General features: G+C 41.0%; 1 protein-coding gene across 1 annotated transcript in view; it reads left to right on the top strand.

The window, feature by feature from the left end:
• Positions 1 to 4,057: 4,057 nt before the first annotated feature.
• The window catches only part of lrrc7 (leucine rich repeat containing 7), an 82,261-nt gene continuing 64,728 nt past the window's right edge, over positions 4,058 to 21,590 (top strand). Inside the window, 1 exon segment of the mRNA XM_061684139.1 lies at positions 4,058 to 4,403. Within this exon segment, the coding sequence (XP_061540123.1) occupies positions 4,379 to 4,403 (25 nt within the window). The 5' untranslated portion in view covers positions 4,058 to 4,378.

Raw genomic sequence — 21,590 nt, 5'->3', positions numbered from 1 at the left:
AAACTCCATGCATTATTTATTATTTGTTGTTTGAGGTTTTGTTGTTGTCCATTTAATACTCTTAAGCAGTGATTGGTATGACGGGGGGGATAGGGGGGGGGGGGGGGGACAATATGAGAGAGAACTTAATATTTGATCAAAGGCAAACACTGATGTTAAGAAAAAAAACAAGTGCTATTCTCTAAATGTAATAATTTCTAAATATGTAAAAGGTTGACCTTGTTTTTGGTTGCACTCGGTTGCTGCAACAGCTCAGTGTCATTTCCATATTGTTACAGTTTATGTTCAGAAGAGATTAATGGAGAGAATGGGTGGCAAAATTCAAATAAAAATTAAAAAGCAAGCACAAAACATCAGTGAATTTCAAAGAGAGGGAGAGAGCTGTGATCAACAATACATTGTCTGTAAACTGTAACAGTAAGTGCACCATGCTGCTCACTTAAGGCAAGATATTTTTAAGGCCATAAAAACATCACAGGATGGAGATTAAATGAATTATTGAAATACTATTGTAATTTACACAAAAACTAAACCAATCGTTTCTGCTCTGTGCATTTTTTTTAATGAGGAATTATTGTGCAAAACTTGCTTTGTTGTTTTAATTGCATAAGAAAACAATAATTACTGGGACACACAGAGTTCCCAGATGTCCACGCGATGAACCCAGACAGCCCCAGATTATCTAGCGCCTTGAAGAAATCCGAATGGATCTCAGGCACCCCTGGGACCTTGCCACCAAGGAGCTTTGAAACAATCTTGGTGACCTGAGCCCCAGAGACAGGAAAGCCCTCCTCAATTCCCCAGACTCTGCTTCCTCATTGGATGGTGTGGAATTAAGGAGGCACCTGAAGTATCGGTGTTGCAAGCGTTTTGCATGGTATCGTAAATCAAAAAGCATGAGCAGATTTCTGGTGAGGTTATTGGTTCTTTGAAAAAAAAATAAGGTAATGTGTAAACTATTAAAGTACTGTATATCCTAGCATGAGTGATTTCTGACCACAAGCAGTAGTCAGCCATTAACAAATACTGTAAATGGTAGCTCAGTAAAGCCTTTTCCATATTGATTTTAAATCAGTATAGTGCCAGGTCTTGAGTGGTTCAATGCTTTTATGAAACACTGGTAATGTAATAGAACACTGTAATTAAAATGAGACCACGTATAGGACAGCTCCTTTGTCAGAAAGCCATAGGGAAGTCTTTTAGAGCAATTGCTCCCTCACCAATACACATCTCCAAATGTACACGAGCGATGTAAGAGCGAAAATAGGCTTTGCTATTAATTGGTCAATTGATATTAATCCATTCAAAGCATCTTAATGCAGCAAAAAAAAACAAAAAAAACCTCAACATGTATGTATAAACATTTACTGTGAAGGCCAGAGCCTTCTGAGTCTCATGGTTGTTGTTGCCATGCAACAAACAAAATCAGAGCTTTTGAATAATTGTCTTTCACCTAAGAATGTAAGAATGATTCCTATTATAAGAATCAAAACTGATGGACATGATAATATTGAATTGGAGTTTTATCCATTTATATACTGACAAAAGTGTTGGCCATTGGTGTCAAACATTTCCTTGGCAACCGAGAGCCCATAATATATGTGGCATGTCTACATTTATATGGTTTTAAAGCCCTGTGAAGGCAATCCATAACTCCCAGTAGCCCAAAATTAAAATAAGGCTGACACCCCGGATCTGTAGGATTAACTGCAAAACTCAGTTTTGCTTTTTCAGTGATTTTAGTGTGATGCCATCACAAAAGGGTACCAGGGATGACATTGTAAATGACAAACTGTTCTCAACTGCCTTGCCTGGATAAACAAATGTAATTATTATTAATTATTAGGGCAAATATGAGAAAAATAATAATGACTTTACAACAAAAAAAAATATTTGCAACATGGAACTCTGTCCTGGTTGCTCAGCAAAATGTCAACGCAACCCCAACAAGTTGCCATCAACAATGAAGAAGAATGGATTCACACATCCAGTAGTCAAAGGGTCAGGAATTGTTTTATTTTTGTTTTATTAAGCAGCATTTATCTCGATTTTACATTTGTATGACAATTAAGACTAATACGAAAATGTTACTTAACTCAGTCAATTCAGTTAATAAAGGTTTTATCATGGCCGAAGTCGACGCCTTGCTCAAGGGCGCCTTGCTCAAGGGCACCTTGCCAGTCACCACGAAGCAAACTATCATCTCTCCAGCAACGAGTTAGTTAGCAGCAGTTGGAACCGACCCGAAGCTCAAGAGTTTACTGGCTAATTGATCAGCCCAGAACAAATTGCGTTCCAGCTTGGAGGTTCCACTGTATTTTGACAGTTAAACATAGTAAGTAAAACAATTGGTCTTGGGCTCAGTGTCAAAAGCGAAATGTGTGGTTGCGGAAGAGTGTTACGGAGCTGAAGGAAATATTTCTGATGCTGTCATCAGTATTATCATCGTTCGAGGCCTCCCTTCATCCAAAGTGGGAATTAAAGACATGCGCATTTACCAGGCAGCAAGCATCTAATGCTGATTTGACACCATATAGGATAAATGTCAAGCAAAGTGTTAGACTACTGCAACTGTTCACATCATGTGACACAGGACGACAGTGGAGCATGTGTCAGATTTAGAGCCATGCATCTCAATAGAGTGCTATATTTTGTGACAAGATGGAGTTTTGATCATAAACTGTGTGATATTCATCCACTTTTAGTCATCATATTCAAGTTTTTAATCTTGTCTTTTGTCAAACGTTGCTCTATACCTCATTCTTGTATATTTCAATATGTTATAATGTGTAAAGCAAATACTTTTGTTTGTGAAATGGTAGGTAGACCGCCGGTCTAACACGATTTTGATTACTTTGAATGGGACACAGACAGACACATTCTGAGCTCCGCTGACATGCGGGGTGGATGTCAAACGTATTCCATTTATAAATATGTGAACAGCGGGCATCAAACCCTCTGAATCTTTGTGCAAATCAATTCATTGAACACATGGTGATAATAATAATAATAATACATTTCTTAAATCATTCCACATGGCCGGTGCAATAACAGGTGGCTCACATTGTCTGTTGCTACACCAGCCAAGAGCAGTGACAACGCGCGGGTTGCCAGGCCAGGCTGTCATTGCGCCACATTTAAAGGCAACGAGAGGACCCACTTTGATTGGACAGAAATTATTTTGCCTGTGTTCACCCCCACAATAGCGAAGGCCGCCCTTTCAAATAACCCGGTTTGCGCAGATTTACGCCACCGGCCGCGTCGTATTTACGCCGGTCGTGAAAATAGAACCGTTGCTTTTAGCTCAACGGTCAGCGCATTCGACTTCCAAACCGGTGACACTGAGGCAACGCGGTTTCGAGCCCAGGTGTGCCTGTACGGCACCATGTTCTCCCCTTGCTTGTGTAGTTTTTCTGCAGGTACTCTAGCTTCCTCTCACATTAAAAAAAACATTTTTTTGGGTTAAGGGAAGAAAGTTAGCTGGATAAGCTCCAATGGGGACAAACTTTGTAGTTAGCCTGGGGTGTGTGGGACTTGAATTGATGACAAATCTCTTTTGCCTCTTCACCAAGGGGTCACTAATAATGTGACATCGTCTATAGCTATTGTGGGTCAAATTAGATTTGCATTTTGCAAACTGGGTTATTTTTGTTCTCATCACAAACAGTTGTATCGTGTGTATGTGTGTGTGTGTGTGTGTGTGTGTGTGTGTGTGTGTGTGTTTCTGTGAGAGCGACCAAGATGGAAGAAGATTGATTCATTTTTTTTCCGCCCTCTCTCTCTCTCTCTCTCTCTCTGTCTCTCTGGCGCGCACACGCACGCAAGCTTGGCCGTGCACGCTCACGCGCAAACAGACCTTCCACGTCCTCGTTCCATCTTCATCCATCTCGCTGCTCCCTCCTCCTCCTCCTCCTCCTCCTCTTTGGCAGATAAATGGGAGGAGACGCTCCCGTTGAATGCAGCGGGCGCACGCAGAAGGGCACAGCCCCCCCCCCGCGCTGGTTCCATGATCTATCGCCTCCTCCTTGGTGCATCTTGAATTGTCTTTCATGGACGCGCAGCGGGCACCGTATAACCATTTATCTCCATTGAATTTACTGACTGGAGGCATCTGACTGGATTTAAACCACCTAGCGGTGCTGGACACGAGCCGGACCGATGAGCTCATCTCCGCGCTTTCTGACTACGGGGGCGTTAAAGATGCGGTTGCTGGACTGGGTCAAGGTACCTGTCTTCGAGTCACTCCGGTTCGGTTCGTCTGACTGATCCTGTCCAACGCCGCGTGTCTTTAAGGACCACTACAGTTTTGTTTTGTTTAATCCCCGTTTTTTTCTCCCGTTCTTCTGCAAATTGGATCCCGCCACCTGCAGCCTGAAGGATGGATAACTATTCTACTTTGCAACGTGAGGCACCACTTTTATGATATATATGGGTTGATGCTACATTATGAAGGATTACATAGAATATTGCACATCCCCCCCACCCCCCAATTTAGGAGCTGTTGGACAACTTACATCAATTGGTGCATAATGTATGTTGCGTGAAGGGGCTACTCTAGTAATAATAATAATATGCAAAAGCATATATTTTATTCTCCATCATGGGTATTTGTAATACAAGTTCATGCACATGTATGTACTATATATGGAACAAAGTAATTCTCATGGTCATTAGTTTTTAAATGGTTTAGCAACAGGCTCCAGAGTTAATCAGCATTGTGCAGATAAACGGGGTCTTTTTTTTTTTCTTTTTTTTTTTTTTTTTTTAATCTTATCTCTTCAGCATCAAAATGTTTACTTCACATGCATCCTTAAGAAACAATCATGACTACAGGACGTGTGTGTTTGGTGTTCGTAAGGGGGGGTGATGCAGTGCAATTGAATCCCTTGTCTTAAACATGGAACCAAACAAGGATTCGACAGCAATTTTTCCTTGCACACCTGTTAAATAGTAAATCTGCCCGCCTGAGGTTTTGTAGCCTGATAGCTAATATTGCCATATTCGTCTCGTCTCACTTGTTATGGAGCTTAATTGCCATTCGGATTAATAGTTTATAGCACTTCTTCAAGTTAAAACATCCCTCCTCTGTCCAGATAATGGTTTGTTTCCTTTGACGTTGCAGTTTGTAGTCCGGTAACATGCGCCTCTTTTGGATTAACTCAAGTGTCGTACATCTCTGACTCGCAGGCCGCTGAAGCAACATGCACAAAAGGCTCCTTCTAATCAAAGGGAATATTTCATTACTATCTTCATTGCAACATATTTCAAAGGTCCTCTGTCTGCACCGCCTCACAGAGGGAGTCTATTAATACACATATCTAGCCGGGCCTTTATACTCTTTTCTAACAGCCTCATTTTGCAGCATTTTTGAAAACTGATCATTATTTTATTTTTGGCACGATTTATGTTTTTGGTCTTTTCGACCAACAGTTTATTTTCCCACACAGAGTAAAATCTTTAGCTTTATCTTGTCAGATTTTTCTGGTTCATCATTTTCAGGGCTCTGCACTAACTTTTGCACGAGTAGCACTGGTGCGACTGACTTTTTCAAATGGTCGCACCTGCACGTGATTTGGTCGCGCCATTTTTTTCAGGAGCTACAGCGTCACCATGGCATACAATAGTTTCAATTGACAGTGACTCGAGATTTGATATTTGTAAAATGTGTTACTGTGAACAAGAAGGTTTGTCCGCCACAAGCAGTAGCAGACAAAACAGGTCGATTTACGAGCAAAACAAACCAATTTGCTTATTTAAAATCGTAGTCCCAAACAGAACATGAATAAATCATTACTACTGCAATTATTGCACTTTATTTTAAATGATAGTGTGTTTTCCTATACAATCCCCTTTAAAAGGAGTATGAGCTTTTTAACTTTGCACACATGGCATCTTTATATGTCTATGCTATAAACAGGGTTTAGACACATAGACAGACAGACAACTTCATAAAGTTGTTAAAACCTTTGCACATGACTGTGTTTGTAATATTGCGTGAAATGAAAGCAAAAGAAAAATTAAGATGGCAATATTAGCCGTTAGCTCCATATTGCAGTTACAAAACAAACAAACAAAAAAAGGTGAATTTCAAACATTAAGACATGCACCTGCACAAATACGACGGTATTTTTAATCGCACAAGTTGGGAAAAAAAAGGTCACATATGTGACCAATTTGGTCGCAGTCTCAGGCCCTGATTTTATATACGTGTATATATATATATATATATATACACACACTGTGTGTTTACCTTCCAGCATTTTTTGACATTGAACATTTACTTTTGGACTCCCATGAGTGATCACCAGCCTGCCCCATTTGTCTTGGAGACCAGTGTGTTTCGTCTTTGGGCATTTGTTTAATAATGGACTGTTTTCCTTTCATGTCTCGCTGTATACACAGTGCTTTGTCCTTGATTGGACCCTTGAAATAAGTCTTGCTGTCATTACAGCAATGAAATAGAGGGGTTTTGAGCTTTAGGCAGAATTAATCATACTAACATGCTTCCAGTGCTTGTCCTAAGATGTTAATTCATTCATTCATTTCCCGTACCGATTATCCTCAAGAGGGTCGGGGGCGTGCTGGAGCCTATCCCAGCTAATTCTGGGCGAGAGGCGGGGTACACCCTGAACTGGTCGCCTGCCAATCGCAGGGCAAGATGTTAATTGACTCACTGGAAATCTATATAAATCTTTTTGTAAATACACTGTGCTGAATGTGACAGCATCATCACTATTTCATTTTGCTTGCTGTAACCATATTCGTTTCACTATAGAGATCTATAAGATCTGTCAGTCTAATTTAAGCAAGTTTAATATAGGAAGATTTTGTTCATTGAATACACGATAAACAATAGATTCTCCTCCAAGCGCAAGCTTGCATTCAGCTTGCAGAACAAAGCTGGATCAGACTCTTTGCTGTTCCTTGTACGAGATAGCACGGTCCTGCTGCTGCTGGTGCTGGTATTGGTTGCCTAGTGACTGCATCCATGAAACTGGCTCCCATCGTCATGGTGATCAGCCATAGGACGAAGGAGACCCAGCGAATGGAGGGGGACACACATATTAGTGCATCTGCTGTACAGTGATGCTGGATTGTGATGTTATGAATGATGGTGATGAAGGTGTTGGTTTTGTGTGTCATAGTGTTGTGGTAGTGATGCAAAATAAGCTTAGAGAATGAATTATACTTAATAATAATACTACAATGAGTGCCTGTGTCATTAATCAAATATTTGAATGGTAGCGTACTGTAATTCATCTACTTCAGGCGAAGAGTCATTGTCTTTGGGTGTGGGTTATTTTAAATGCTGTACATAAATATGATCTAAGTAGCTTTTGGTTTGGACACATTGGATGAAACAACACTTTTCCCACATATACATAAACCAATACATGGGCTACATCATGCAAGATCTGTAACTGGTTCCGGAGGAGGCGTAAAAGAGGGAAGAGGCAAGGACAATATTTTTTTGGGTGCAGCACGCACTGTACTGGAGGCATAGAGACTCTGTGAAACTGCTTGAAACTGTTCTCTTCTCAATGTCAGCTTCAATTACCCTGTGCAAAATAAACAGTAAAATAAGTCTCCATACAGCTGAGTTTTAGTTAACACTGTCGGTATTTCTTTTCCTCAGCAAATAGTTCATATGCATCGATTGTGACAGCTAAAAGAATAGTAAAAAGATAACCTTTCCCTGATGTGGCAGGAAGTCAAGCGTGGTCCTTGCTGCCGGCATGTGTCCTGTCTATAAAGTGCCTTTTCAAAGCAGAAGGGTCACATCTGAGCTTTCTCCTTAGACCATAAAATAGACAATGTTTTTGTTTGCTTGTTTATTAATCTGGTTGCAGTGCATTTATTCAAATGCCATGAGCACGGGTGACCCATGACATCGTGAAACAACCCAGCAGGAAACTTGCAAGGTGTTTCACACTCAGCAGAAGGCTCAGGAAGCATTCGTGTAAGTGTATGTCTTTCACATGGCTTTCATCCAGTTTTACCCACAAAAAAAACAAAAACTGCATCACATGAGCACCTTTTAAAGTCCTTCCATGTTTCCAGTTTTTGTAATGTAGTTCACATGGCCACAATATTTGCCCTCCTTTGACCTCATTGAAAAAATCCAGAAACGAGCTGTTGGAATTCCACGAGCGACTATATCGCACATTTTATACGGGCTTAAATATTTGGATGTTAGCGTATGAGATTGCAGTCTGTGTCCTAGTGGTTAGCATTACTGCCTCACAGTTTTGAAGTTCTCATTTTAAATCTCAGGTTTGAATGTTCTCCCCGTGCTTGCATTGGTTTGCCCCGCTTACTTTGGCTTATTCCCACATTCCAAAAAATACACATTGGGTTAATTGAAGACTTGTTAATTGAAGAATTAACCGTGAATGTGAGTGTGAATGGTTATTTGTTGATATCTGCCCTGTGATTGGGGCGGACCAGTCCAGGATGTAGCCCGCCTCTCTCTCCAAGTTGGCTGGAATAGACTCCAGCTCACCCGTGACCCTAATGGCTGAATGGGTGAATGAATGGGCATGGGAGCCATTGAAAATGGAGAGAGGGAGAAAACTAAGGGGATTTCTCATGGAAACTATTGCTTTTGTATGAACATTTGCAGTACAAATCAGTGTTGTTGGAAATACATTACATTTTGGACATGTACATTTCCTGTCAACCCCGATATCACACCCTTTCTGTAATTCAGATCATGTCAACATGTACACAGATGTTTTGATGATTTCCCTCACTCCAGGGTAAAAACAATAACCATTTGTCGTCGTTAGGATCACATTGTCCTGGACCCAATCTGACTTTGAGCGAGGTACACACCCTGGAGTGGTCACCAACCAATTGATGGGCACACAGAGAAACAACCATTCACACTTACATTCTATGCAAGTGTGAATGGAAACTATGGACAGTTTCAAGACTTCAGTTCACCTACCACATACATGTTTTTGGAACATACAAGCACAGGGTGTCACGTACGTGGTTAGGGCGAAGACGAGGAACGCAAGGCAAGAACATGGTGGACCCAATTGCAGGGAAGCAGGGAGGCAAGGCAGGAGTCTCAAAATAATATTTAATCACAATGTCAAATACAACTGGCGACTATGACATGGCAAAGACATGTGACAACGACAATGAACCGACAAGAACTGAAAGAAACCAGGGAACTAAATACAAACAGATTGACGAGACAACGAGGAACACCTGGACAAGACACGAGTGGCTGGAGAGAGCTGATTGGTCGACACAAAGTAGACGAGAACAGTTGGACACAACAACCTAATGAGCACACGACAAACATGGAACACAGGAAAACATGGAACAAAACTAAACACAACCCAAACCAAAACACAGACCATGACACAGGGAGAACATGAAAACTCCACACAGGAAAGGCCCACCTGCGACTCAAACCCCAAACCTCAGAACTGTAAGGCAGACTGAGCTAACCACTAGCCTACTGGCTGCAACCATCCTTCCAATATGTGTATTATGTTTTAAAACATTTGTAATATATTTTTTAATCATTAATGCCTGTTTTATTTGGTGATTGCTTCTTTCATTGCATGTGAGGCGATAGAGTCTGCTTTTATGTTCTATGATTAAGCAAAGTTTAAATGCATGAGATAGTGTCTCACATTTTAAATGACACATGCCAAAAAGACATATTTTAAGTCTCCTGCAAGGAACTTTCCAAAAGCTCTGTTTTTAAGGACAAAAAAATGCTTTTTGTATCGACGAAAGGCCAAAAGACAAGGTCCGTCTATACGTGGACATGGCCTTATTCATCCTTTATCCTTTCTTTGCTTTTGATGACTTAATGTAGAAAAAAATAAAATAAATAAAATATAGCGAAAAATTGAAAACTCGTGTGGTCCATTTCCCCAACTGTTTACACAGGAGGTGTTCAGGTAATGCAGGAATACTTAGCAAAGCACAACTAGTGTAAGAAATTATCATTGTGACCTGTAGTGTTGCTGCAGTGCGAAAAGAAATCTAGTGTCAGTGATGCACATCTCTGCTGCCATGATGGTTATTACAAATCCTTTGCATTTTTAATAACTCAACCAGCAGTGACAGGTGCACCCTGAGTCAAGATTGATCCAGTAATTCCTGGAGAGGTGCCGCAATATGTGACAGTATCCAAGCAGATGGGAGGAGGGAGTGTTTGCATCCTATATGGTTGGTCCACGTGTTGCCGTGGGCAACCCAAGCTGCTCTCTAATGGGACAAAGACCCAGGGAGCCTCTGGTCTGAGCTCTGTGAGAACATGACAGTGTTTGAATGTGAGTCCTGCAGCAAGTCTTGGCAAAGCTTTCATCCTGATTCACTAATTTGAATCTTTTGAGTCTATTAATGAACAGTGTAGTGAATTTAACTCTACTCTCTAAGGCTGACAAAATGCAGGAACATTTCCAAATGCACACTTACCTCTTGTATTTGCTCCCACCATACATTATATGGTAAAGCAGAGCGCAACATTAAGGAAGGAAGAAAAGAAAGGAAAGAAAAAAAAAAGAGTGAGAAGTGGCGAACAGGAGTGTAATCCTACAAAACACCTGCCTGGTGTCCTGTTCTGTCTCTTTCAGCTTATCTGTCATTGACTATTAGACAGGAAGAGACACATATGATATGATATGATGTGATATGGTATAGGAGATGTGTCAAGCGACAATGTACGCTGCTCTCGAGACCTGAGCTTTATCACTGAGACTCTTTATACTGTATGTCCAATAATTCTCAAAGGCCAAGTAAACATGATTTCTCTATTAGCTGAGCAACATTTTGATTGTTTTGCTCATTTTCGTTTATACAGGAAATGTTAATGTAGTTTTCTGTTTAGAAAAGCAAATTTATTTATATAGCACATTTTATACACAAGGTAACTCAATGTGCTTTACATGATTAAAAGCATTTAAAAACAAGTTAAAAAAAAACATCTTATAAACATTTATAACAAAGAGGGGAAAAAAACGAAATAAAAGTACAATTAAAACAGCGTACAGTGCAAGAAATATAATTTAAAAGTGGAAATAGTCTAAAAAGCATGAGAAAAACTTTTTAACCTGGACTTAAAAACATTCACACTTGGGGTTGACATCACTTCTCTTGGCAACTTAGTCCATTTGTGTGCAGCATAATAGCTAAATGCTGCTTCACGATGTTTGCTTTGGACTCTGTGCTCCACTATTTGACCTGAGTCTGTTGATCTCAGAGCCCAACTGGGTTTATATTCCATTAGCATTCCTTTCATGTATTCAGGACCAAAACCATTCAGTGATTTATAGACCAGTAGCAGAACTTTAAAATCTATTTTAAAGCTGACTGGAAGGCAGGGCATAGACTTTAGAATTGGATTAATATGCTCTGACTTCTTTGTTCTGGTCAGAACCCGAGCTGCAGCATTCCGAATGAGCTGCAGCTGTTTAAGGTTCTTTTTGGGGAGTCCAGTCAGAAGACTATTACAATAGTCTACTACTTGAGATAAAAGCATGGATGAGCTTCTCCGGGTCTGCTTGACACATGTAAGCCTTCACTCTTTCTTTTTCAGATGGTAAAGGCAGTTTTAGTAATTTATTTGATATGACTGTTGAAAGTCAGGTTGGAATCTATCAGAACACCAAGATTTCGGACTTGGTCTTTGGTTTTAAAAGTGAGTGACTCTAGGTATTTACGAACAGCAATCCTCTTTTCTTTATTGCCAAAAAAAATTATCTCAGTTTTGTTGTGGTTTAATTGAAGAACATTTTGGCTCATCCAGTTATTTATCTGTTTTAGACACAACACCTCAATTGAACTGTAGTCATCTGGAGACACTGCTACATATAACTGTGTTTCATCTGCATAGCTATGATAGTCAAAATTAAAGTTCTTAGGAATTTGAATTTGGCTTCCAAGAACTGACCCTTGCGGGACCCCATAGGTCATTGCCAGTCGATGAGATTGACCACTTCCAATGGTTACAAAATAACTCCTTTCCTCCAGGTAGGACCTGAACCATTTAAGGACTGTTCCATTTAGTCTTACCCACGTTTCCAACATGCTCAGCAGTATATTATGATCTACCATATCAAAAGCCGCACTGAGATTCAACAAGACCAGAACTGACACCTTTCCCAAGTCATTATTCAACCTTATATCATTTAGCACTTTGATAAGAGCAGATTCTGTAATGTGACGAGTTCGGAAACCTGATTGAAATTTGTCAAAAAGTCAATTTAAGTTGAAGAAATTGCTGAGTTGATTAAAAATAACTTTCTCAACAATGTTGGCTATGAGAGGGAGATTGGAGATGGGTCTATAGCTTGCTAACATGGAAGTGTCCAGCATTCCATTTTTTTTTTTTTAGAAGAGGCTTAATGGAAGCTACTTTAAGAGCTTTAGGAAACTCGCCTGACTGAAGTGAGCAATTGATTATTTGCTACAAATCAGCTACCACAGACTTAGCAATAGCTTTAAAAAAGTCAGATGGTATTGATTCAAGACAGCTCGTTGATGGTTTCAGCTGCTGAACTGTTTTCTCTACAGTTTTTGGTCAACTGTATCAAATTCTGACACAGTAATAGAGTTTTTCCTGGGTTGCTTCAGATGTATTACAATTTTATCATTTTGAAATAGTTGATAGAGTTTCAACATCCTTCGAGATGACCAGGTCTAACATGTGACCTTGAGTGTGGGTTGGACTCTGAATATGTTGAGAGAGGTCAAATGTGCCTAGTATAGCAGAGAGTTCTTTAGATTTTTTTTCCATGTTATTGTCAACATGAATGTTAAAGTCTCCATCCATCCATTCATCCATTTTCCGAGCCGCTTCTCCTCACTAGGGTCGCGGGCGCGCTGGAGCCTATCCCAGCCATCATCGGGGAGGAGGTGGGGCACACCCTGAACTGGTTGCCAGCCAATTGTTGGGCACATAGAAACAAACAACCATTTGCACTCACAGTCACACCTATGGGCAATTTAGAGTTGTCAATTAACCTACCATGCATGTTTTTGGGATGTGGGAGGGAACCGGAGTGCCCGGAGAAAACCCACACAGGCACGGGGAAAACATGCAAACTCCACACAGGCGGGGCTGGGGATTGAACCCCGGTCCTCAGAACTGTGAAGCAGACGCTCTAACCAGTCGTCCATCGTGCCGCCCGTTAAAGTCTCCCGTTATGACAAAATAGTTGTAGTCAGTACAAGTAACTGCCAGCAGTTCTGAAAAATCCTCCATAAATGTTCTATTGTATCTTGGAGGCCTATAAATTATGAAAACAATAACCTTTGGGTCACTTTTAACAAAAAAACAGATATTCAAAAGAGCTAAAATCAGCCAGTAGAATTTCTTTACACTGAACTAATGACTTTAAAATAACAGCAATCTCACCGCCTTTTTTCCCTATTTGACACTTAAAATATAATTTACTGGTGTTGCCTAATTTAAAATGGTATTACAGCTACTTTCTGTTAACCACATTTCATTGAGTAAAAAAAAGCCTAGATCATAGGTTGTCATTAATCAACATTGATTTATTACCCAGTGACCTGATATTGAAAAGAGCTAGTCTCGCAGAGATACATTCCAATATAACTTGTCAATGTTAGTTTATTATCTTGTGTGACAAGTGAGTTTTACTATTTTCAGTCCTGCAAGGATGATAAACCCATCCATTAATTTTCAAAAGCACGTGCTATTAGGGTCATAGGGGAGCTGGAGCCTATCTCAGCTGACTTCGGGCAAGAGTTGGATTCATCGTGGACTCGTTGCCAGTCAAACACAAGGTACATACTGTGTACAGTAGATAAAGCACTGTTGGCCCAAAATGTCTCAAGTCTAACAGTCAAAATCAGCTCAATATTACTTAAACAGTGAGCCATATCAATTAGCAAACCTGAAATTGACTTTAAGGAGATTGGGTTAATGAGTGCTGAGCCTAACTAGTGTACAATAGTCATGTAAAAAAAAAATCTGAACGTTTTGGCCTGTGACTATGACTGTCACCTCTTGTGTCCTTTGAATCATTAATTTCTCATAGTTTAAAATATTTGAAAAAAGAAAGCCGTGTGGTCACTTGTTGCAAAGGATATTGAGAATAATAACACTTTGCCTCTGCAATTAAAAGAACACATGAATCACAAGCATTGCCCAAAGGCAAACAGCAGTAATTGATAAAGACCAAAAATAGAACAAGAGTGTACTGCATGAATTAAATAGACAGAAACACAGTGTTGCTGCTCTGTGATTTCTGGTGAGTAAGTGACTAAGAGTGTATGTACGTAGTAGGGTCGGGACAAAATCAATAATGCGATATATTGCACTATCATGCCTTACAGTACAGTATTGATTCATCAAAATCAAATATTGATCCTGTTGCTTTCCATGGCAGTTGTACATTTAATGACGATTTTTATTATTTGTTTTATGTGACGCTTGCTGTTATCTTCCACAGTTTAGTGTTTCACTACTCTCGTTCATTTTGTTTCGATGAAGAAATAAGACATGACACAGTCAAGGCTGCAGCCGATTGCTTTGTTTTGATAAATAAGCAGGGACAGGCTTGGATGATGAGCTATGGTTTGAATTGATGATTGACAGTAAATGTGTGCTGTAATTTCACCGAACTAAGAATGATTGATACAGATCAGAATTGGGACTACAAATTGGGCAAAAGACTATTAATTTTGATGCATTCAATGCAAATATTCTGAATGTAACAATAATGGTTTGTGTTGTGTTAAATATATTGATACTTAGCTGTGAATGAGTTATGTCTTCCTCTTGGACAATAATTGGACATACAGTTCTTAAGATCCTGTATTATTAGTTTGTCTGTCATAAAGAGACCATTCAGCATCTTGAACTGCTTTACTGTGGACTCTTTCAGTGGACACTTAGGGCTCTATTTTTGTAGCTGGCGCATCTAAGGCGGGGGGCAAATGCTTGCGTATCCTGATTTTCATGCAACCGCAAGGCTCGCTGTGCGTGATTGCCAATTTGGCAGACCGGTCTGCGACAAGCTGGGTGTTCTGGCGCAGTGAGGGTGTGTCCTTGGAGATGCATCCGACAGAGTGACATTTTGAGGGCAGCAAGTTGATCTAAGCTTATGCCTGTTCAGACCGCGTATAACTTTCGGCGCACCCTAGATCGCTGGTCCAACGTGATTTTGGTGAATTTGATCGGAGTACTTGAAACTCTCAATACAGGAAATTATAATAAATTTTAAGGAAGGATCAATTATTTGGAAATTTGCTATTTGTGGTCTGGCTTGGTCCCTACCCCCCGCAAAAAAGTGGGGTTCCACTACATCTACTGGGTCTACATTAAACTCGAATCTCCGGCCAAAATTGCTACATACAGTTGTGTTCAAAATAATTGCAGTGACGTTAAAATTGTAAGTAAAGTTCAAAATCCTTATTTTTGTTTTTATTTTAATGCATTGTGAATTAAATCAAAACATCAAGAAAAATGTATATTTTTTAATAACTTTCCAGAAAATGAAGAAAAACGAATATTGCGCTGTTAAAAAATGAGCAGCGTCTACATTTTGCTTTTAAGCTCAAATATTTACTGTATGAACAAAAACCTTGTGGATTTGGCATTCCTGTGAATCACTAAGCTAATATTTAGTTGAACCACTGTTTTTGATCTGTATTGCATGGAATTGATGAACTTCTTGCCGTTGTGCAGAGGCATTGCAGTCCAGGATGGTTTGATATGCCAACTTACACTAAACGCAGAAATTCAGCATGCATAAAGTCAATTCCTCTGCATGTTTGTTTGTTTTGCTTCAGACACAGAATTTTGGAAATTACTCAACAATTTTTTATTGGATTAAGTTCTGGGTACTGGTTTGGCCACTCCATAACTTGAATTTTGTTGGTCTGGAACCAAGATGCTGTTTGGTGACTTGTGTTTGGGGTGTTTGTTTTGTTGTAACACCCATTAATTTCAAGGGACTTTTCCTCTTCAGCATAAGGCAACATGATCTGTTAAAGTACTTTGATATATGCAAACTGATCTATGATACCTGGTATTTGTAAAATAGGCCCAACACTATATTAGGAGAAACATTCATTTTGCTGCATATATCATATTGCTTGTATCACCATGCGTCACTGTCTTCAGAGGGTACTGTGGCTTACATTCAGTGTTTTGTGGTTGTCTGACAAATTGTCAGCAGCTCTTGGACCCATTAAGAATAATCTTACATTCATTAGTCCACACATTTTTTCTCCATTTTTCTTTTGGCTAGTTGCTGTGTTCTTTGACAAATTGCACCTTCATCAGTATGACAGATTTGGCAATAGATTAGATGAGCTTCACACAGGTGTCCTGTAATTGTTACACTACTCACTGGTAACTTAAGACCATCTTTGAACACCCAGGAGCTGATCGGTAGGCTACAGGGTACATAATAATGAGACATGCAATTTACATAGCTCTTTTCAAGGCACGCTAAGATTCTTTCCAATTGCACACATTATTCATTCACTCCACAGTCACACCCTAGTGGTGGTAAGCTACTTGTGTAGCCACAGCTGCCCTGGGGCAGTCTGACGCCTCCAGCCCCTCCGACCACCACCAAAGATCCAACCACATTCATTTATATGTGGTAAATTGTAATGTAGGTCAAGTGTCTTGCCCAGGGACACAACGACGACATGCAATCGGGCGGGGATACAAACCAGGGACCCGGTTGCAGTGCGTACACTTACCCTATGTGCCATACGAGCCCATACAAACCCAGATGTAGCCTATGTTTCCGACAAATGTGCCTACAACACTCAAACTATTCGGTCTTAACAGTGACTTCCATCTATCCATCCATCCATTTTCTTCCACTTAACTGTGGTCGGGACGCCGGGGCAGTTGCTTTAGCAGGGAAGCCCAGACTTCCCTCTCCCTAGCCACTTCATCGAGCTCTTCCGGGGTATCCCGAGGTGTTCCCAGGCCAGCCGGGAGACATACTCTCTCCAGCGTGTCCTGGGTCATCCTGTCTCCTCTCAGTGGGACATGCCTGGAACACCTCACCAGGGAGGTGTCCAGGAGGCATCCTAATCAGATGCTTGAGCCACCTCATCTGGTTCCTCTCAATGCGGAGGGGCAGCGGCTTTACTCTGAGCCCCCCCGGATGACCGAGCTTCTCACCCTATCTCTAAGGGAGAGCCCAGACACCCTGCGGAGGAAGCTCATTTCGGCCGCTTGTATCGGGGGATCTTGTTCTTTCGGTCATGAGCTGTGGGTCATGACCGAAAGAACAGTCTTTTATTATTTACATAATTAATCCCACCACACTTCAGTTGTACAACCGGGTTCACGACCCTTGTCCTGCATGGTTCTTCTCTAGTCCTTGTCCTGTTCTATCTTGTCCTGTCCTTCCCTCACAGGGTGTAGCACAACAGCCCCATGCAACACTCATATTAATTTTTCATTGTTGGAGATTATGTAATGATTTACTTCTCTCATCCTGTTTACAATTAGTGCATTGTCTTTTGTATTTGTTTCTCTCTACCCTCTAGAAACTTTGTTCTGTTCGACTGATCAAGTCTGATTCTCATTAAACATAAATTATAATACTAAGAAACCACAGCGGAAGCTTAAAAACTCCACCTGACACAATAAAACTGTTCCGGCATAAAAGGGTTTCAGATTTTCCTTTCTGGTCGCACCACCACTGTGCGACCCTGAGTCTGGTGTGTGTGTGTGTGTGTTTGTGTGTGCATGTTTTTGGGGCGTCAGAGTTCAAAGTATTGAGGTAGTATTGAGGTACTGAACATGTTGTATTTTAGTTCAGCATAGAAAAACATGGAAACAGAAGACAAGGGAATATAGCACGAGTTAAACATACAAGCACATGTAACATGCAAATCCATATGCGTACAGTGGGGGCACGGAGAGGGGAGTCAGCATTCGGTAAGCGGGGGAGTGGTGGGTGCCATAAAGAAGGTAAAAAAAAAGGAGTACCAAAGAGAAAGATACGTCAAAAGAAACCATGGGAAATGACCCATGTCAGTGAGTGGAGGGTGCAATAGGATGTGTGCAATTCCCTTTTTTTCCTCGAAAAAAATTACAACACGTTTTTCTACACTATATACTAAATATTAGAACAAACTTGAAAGGGATAATCATCTATTAGAAGAGCCAAGGGGTGACTGGAATCACGGAACAGTTGACCGTCTATGTATAGTTTGTCCACAACTAGTGAGGCGTGTTTTTCTTGTTGCCGGTAATTCTTCATTAGAGGGTACAAGAGTTTCCGTCACTCATTGATTTCACGTGGAAACTGGTCATTCATCCCAAACTGTGTACCCCTCAGCTCGCGTCCTTTTGACTTTACAAAGACTTTGTGCTGGAAGTGTTCGAATTTGGCGATGATTGGACGGGGATGATTCCCTGCTCGTGGTCCTAGTCTGTGCACTCAGTGAAAGGTGATGTTAGCGAGTGTAGCCTCCGGGATTTTCAGCGTTGTCTACATGAAGTGTTTTACCTGAGCCTCTGGATTATCAGTTGTACTCTTGGAAATGCCGGAAAAAAATGAGGTTATCCCGCATGCTTCTTGACTGCAAGTTCAGCATTGCTTCTTTGATTTTTTTTGTTTTCTTTCTTGAGAACATCTACCTCTGTTGTCATTGCATTCATGGCTGAATGAAGTTTGGGATAGTCTTCTTTTAGCTCTCTGACTTTTGGGTGCGTGAGCTCCAAGATGGTTTCTAGCTCCTTTATCTCGTGGTGTAATAGATCGAGAAGTGATAGCTTCTTGTCAATGGAGGAGAGGACTTGAATATGGAGGTCGGGAGAGCAAAGCTGTCGATCTTAGTAGACGAGTTGGCCTTTCGTCTTTTCAGCGGATATCTTGCATGACTAAGCGATCGAAAGATCCGTCGATGAAATCTTCGAGTGGCTCTACGCTGGTATCTTGGTGTCAGCAGGGATTGGAGAAAAGTAATCTATAATAATAAGCCCTGTAATAAGAGAAAAACAAAAGTGGATGAGGAGGAAATTAAATCTCGGGGTTGCTAATCTGATTTTGCAATGTAGCCGCCAAAATTACATCTGGGAAATCTCGCAGTCTCTCGCGGTGTCAGAGCATGTCGCACGTCACACATCAGAGGAGTGATGCTTTTGGAGGTTGATAAATTTAATGTTCTACTTTCCGGAGGATCACATGGTGATATTTGTGTTTTAGAATGATATTGCTGTGAAGCTTAAAAAAGAGAATATTTACTGTATGTGCCCCATTGACAAAAGTGTGTTCTCTCTCTCTTCTCATTTGCCGATCTGTTTCAGTGAATTCTCTCACCTTTACTTTCACATGTTCAATCAGCTAGAAAAACTGCTGATAAAAGCCCACTGCTGCCAATGTTCACAGAGATGAGGGACACAGATGCCCATTGAAGGCCACACACTAACTGCTGGGCCTGTGTCAGTGACTACACAGCACAATATTGAGTCAGTCACCCACAAATGAGTGACTACAATGTGGCCCGCGACAAAAATGAGTTTGACACACCTGATCTACAGTCTATATTATCATCAAAATGTTCAAAGAATCTGGAGAAATATCTGCACATAAGCGGTAAGGCCAAAAACCAACATTGAATGCCTGTGATCTTTGATCCCTCAGGTGGCACTGCATTAAAAAAACAAAAACAAAAATGACATCATCAATGGCGACCGATACACTCGTGTGCGCCAAGCCGAGTGTCCCAGCTGCCGGCCCGACGACCGGTATAGATTATAGCCTGCAGGATGATGCATGTGCTTATGATTTGTGACTTTGTCGGACCATTGCTGTTATGCCGTGTGCGGTGCGACCAACAATTGTTGTTAGCCTTGAAGTTCAGCTCGTCCCAGCTTCAAGCGTTCGGGTGAAGGAGACGAATTTGCATGTGTCCGCCCCGCTCGCGCCGCGTCACACGCGCCATGGGTCACGACCCGCACGGATTCACATCTATCTGAGCGAACTGAGTTGACTTTCTATGTTATCACGCCGCATGAAACGGCCAAAATGCACCCGGTGTGAACGTAGCATTAAGCAGCAGACAAGTTCTAAGCGGGTCGTCTCTGCATCCCTACCACCACACTAGACGTAAACCAAACTGTGCAAAACTGACAGATCTTTTCAGTGGAGGAAGGATCCAGCAGCACTTACAGGTGGGCACAGTGGGAAAATGGCAAAATATTCAACCTAGCAGACCATGCATTTGGTATACCAAAATTGTTAAATACGTTAGTCCTTATGTATTGCAAGCAGCATTGATTCTTGTTGTTGCTGATCAAGTCTCTGTGACCTGACTTTGTGATTTACACCTTAAAGAATTAAGGGATACTTCAATATTATTTGCTATGTTTACAAATGAGCGGGATTACTCTGATATAAGAAAGCGCAAACCCTTAAACAGTTTGTGCATGTGTGTGTGTGTGTGTGTGTGTGTGTGATGGCATTTTCTTACGTGGATTGCTTTGTGTACTAGGAACACAACTCTTGTTATATTTTTGTTGTTATTATTATTAGCAACAACAGCAGTATCAAGGGTGGCGGTCACTAGCAGAGGGGTTATTGAGGGACTGGGTGACCCTGTGGTGGCAGTGAGGAGGTGGTGCTGGTCTTGGAGAATGAGGAGGAGGAGGAAGATGTCTTATTGGGGGAGAAGGAAGAGAAAGGAACAGGAAGCAGCAATAACTGGACCGGTAGAGACGCCGTGCGTACGGCTGCCGTACTGACGAGGCAATTGTATTATGTGTACAGTATATACAGCAAAAATTATGAGACCTTAAATCACGGTCACCGCTCATTCATTAGTATTCGGGGCTTCATTGCAAGGCAGGAGGATAAAATTTAAAAAAATCCAGTCTCTGGTTGTGCACACCGGGGGCCCCTCCATCTAAATTCCCGGGCTGAATTTTGTGCCAAGTAAGTCCCTGATCACAAGGCTCGCTATAAGTTCATGTGCGAGCCCAATACAGTACAGTATGCATCAACGTGTGTCTGGAGTACACTGGTTGGAGCGTTTTGGTGCTCTGCCTGAATCCTCACATACAGTATTCTATATCCAATCTGTGTGTCCCTGTGTTTTGACCATTACTGCATCATTCATTTCCGATGTCTCCCACTCCTTCCCCATTTGCATCCTTCCCTTGTTGACTGGCTCGCTCTGGAGCATTCAGTAAATTTTGGCCAGCTCCCACAGGTCTATAGGTGTGCATACGGCATATGTTGCCTTGCATCTCTTTATAGCGGCATACAGTATACAGTATGGTATTGCAGATTGCAACAATGGAATAATTTGCATATATGTTTAAAGTGAATATAAACTTGTAATTGTCATGGCGACACCAGATTACCTCCGTGAGGAGACAGCCTGAACAACTCTTGTGTTGTGTTAGTGTAAGCGTTGTTACATACAGTACATATTATGAGTTATGTGCAGTAGTCACATGTATTGTGTATTATTTGGCTGCACTTATTCAGTTACAGAACATATATGTGCTATAGCTTTTAAATAAAATGTAGTTTATCTCTACCAATTTATATTTACCACAGAGACTGAAAGTCAAATTACACATCTGTAACTGTAGGGAACCCTGG

Source organism: Phycodurus eques, chromosome 8 (assembly GCF_024500275.1).
Source record: "Phycodurus eques isolate BA_2022a chromosome 8, UOR_Pequ_1.1, whole genome shotgun sequence".
Lineage (NCBI taxonomy): Eukaryota > Metazoa > Chordata > Actinopteri > Syngnathiformes > Syngnathidae > Phycodurus > Phycodurus eques.
Note: the sequence above shows the minus strand (reverse complement) of the source record. Positions and strands in the feature narration are given on the sequence as shown.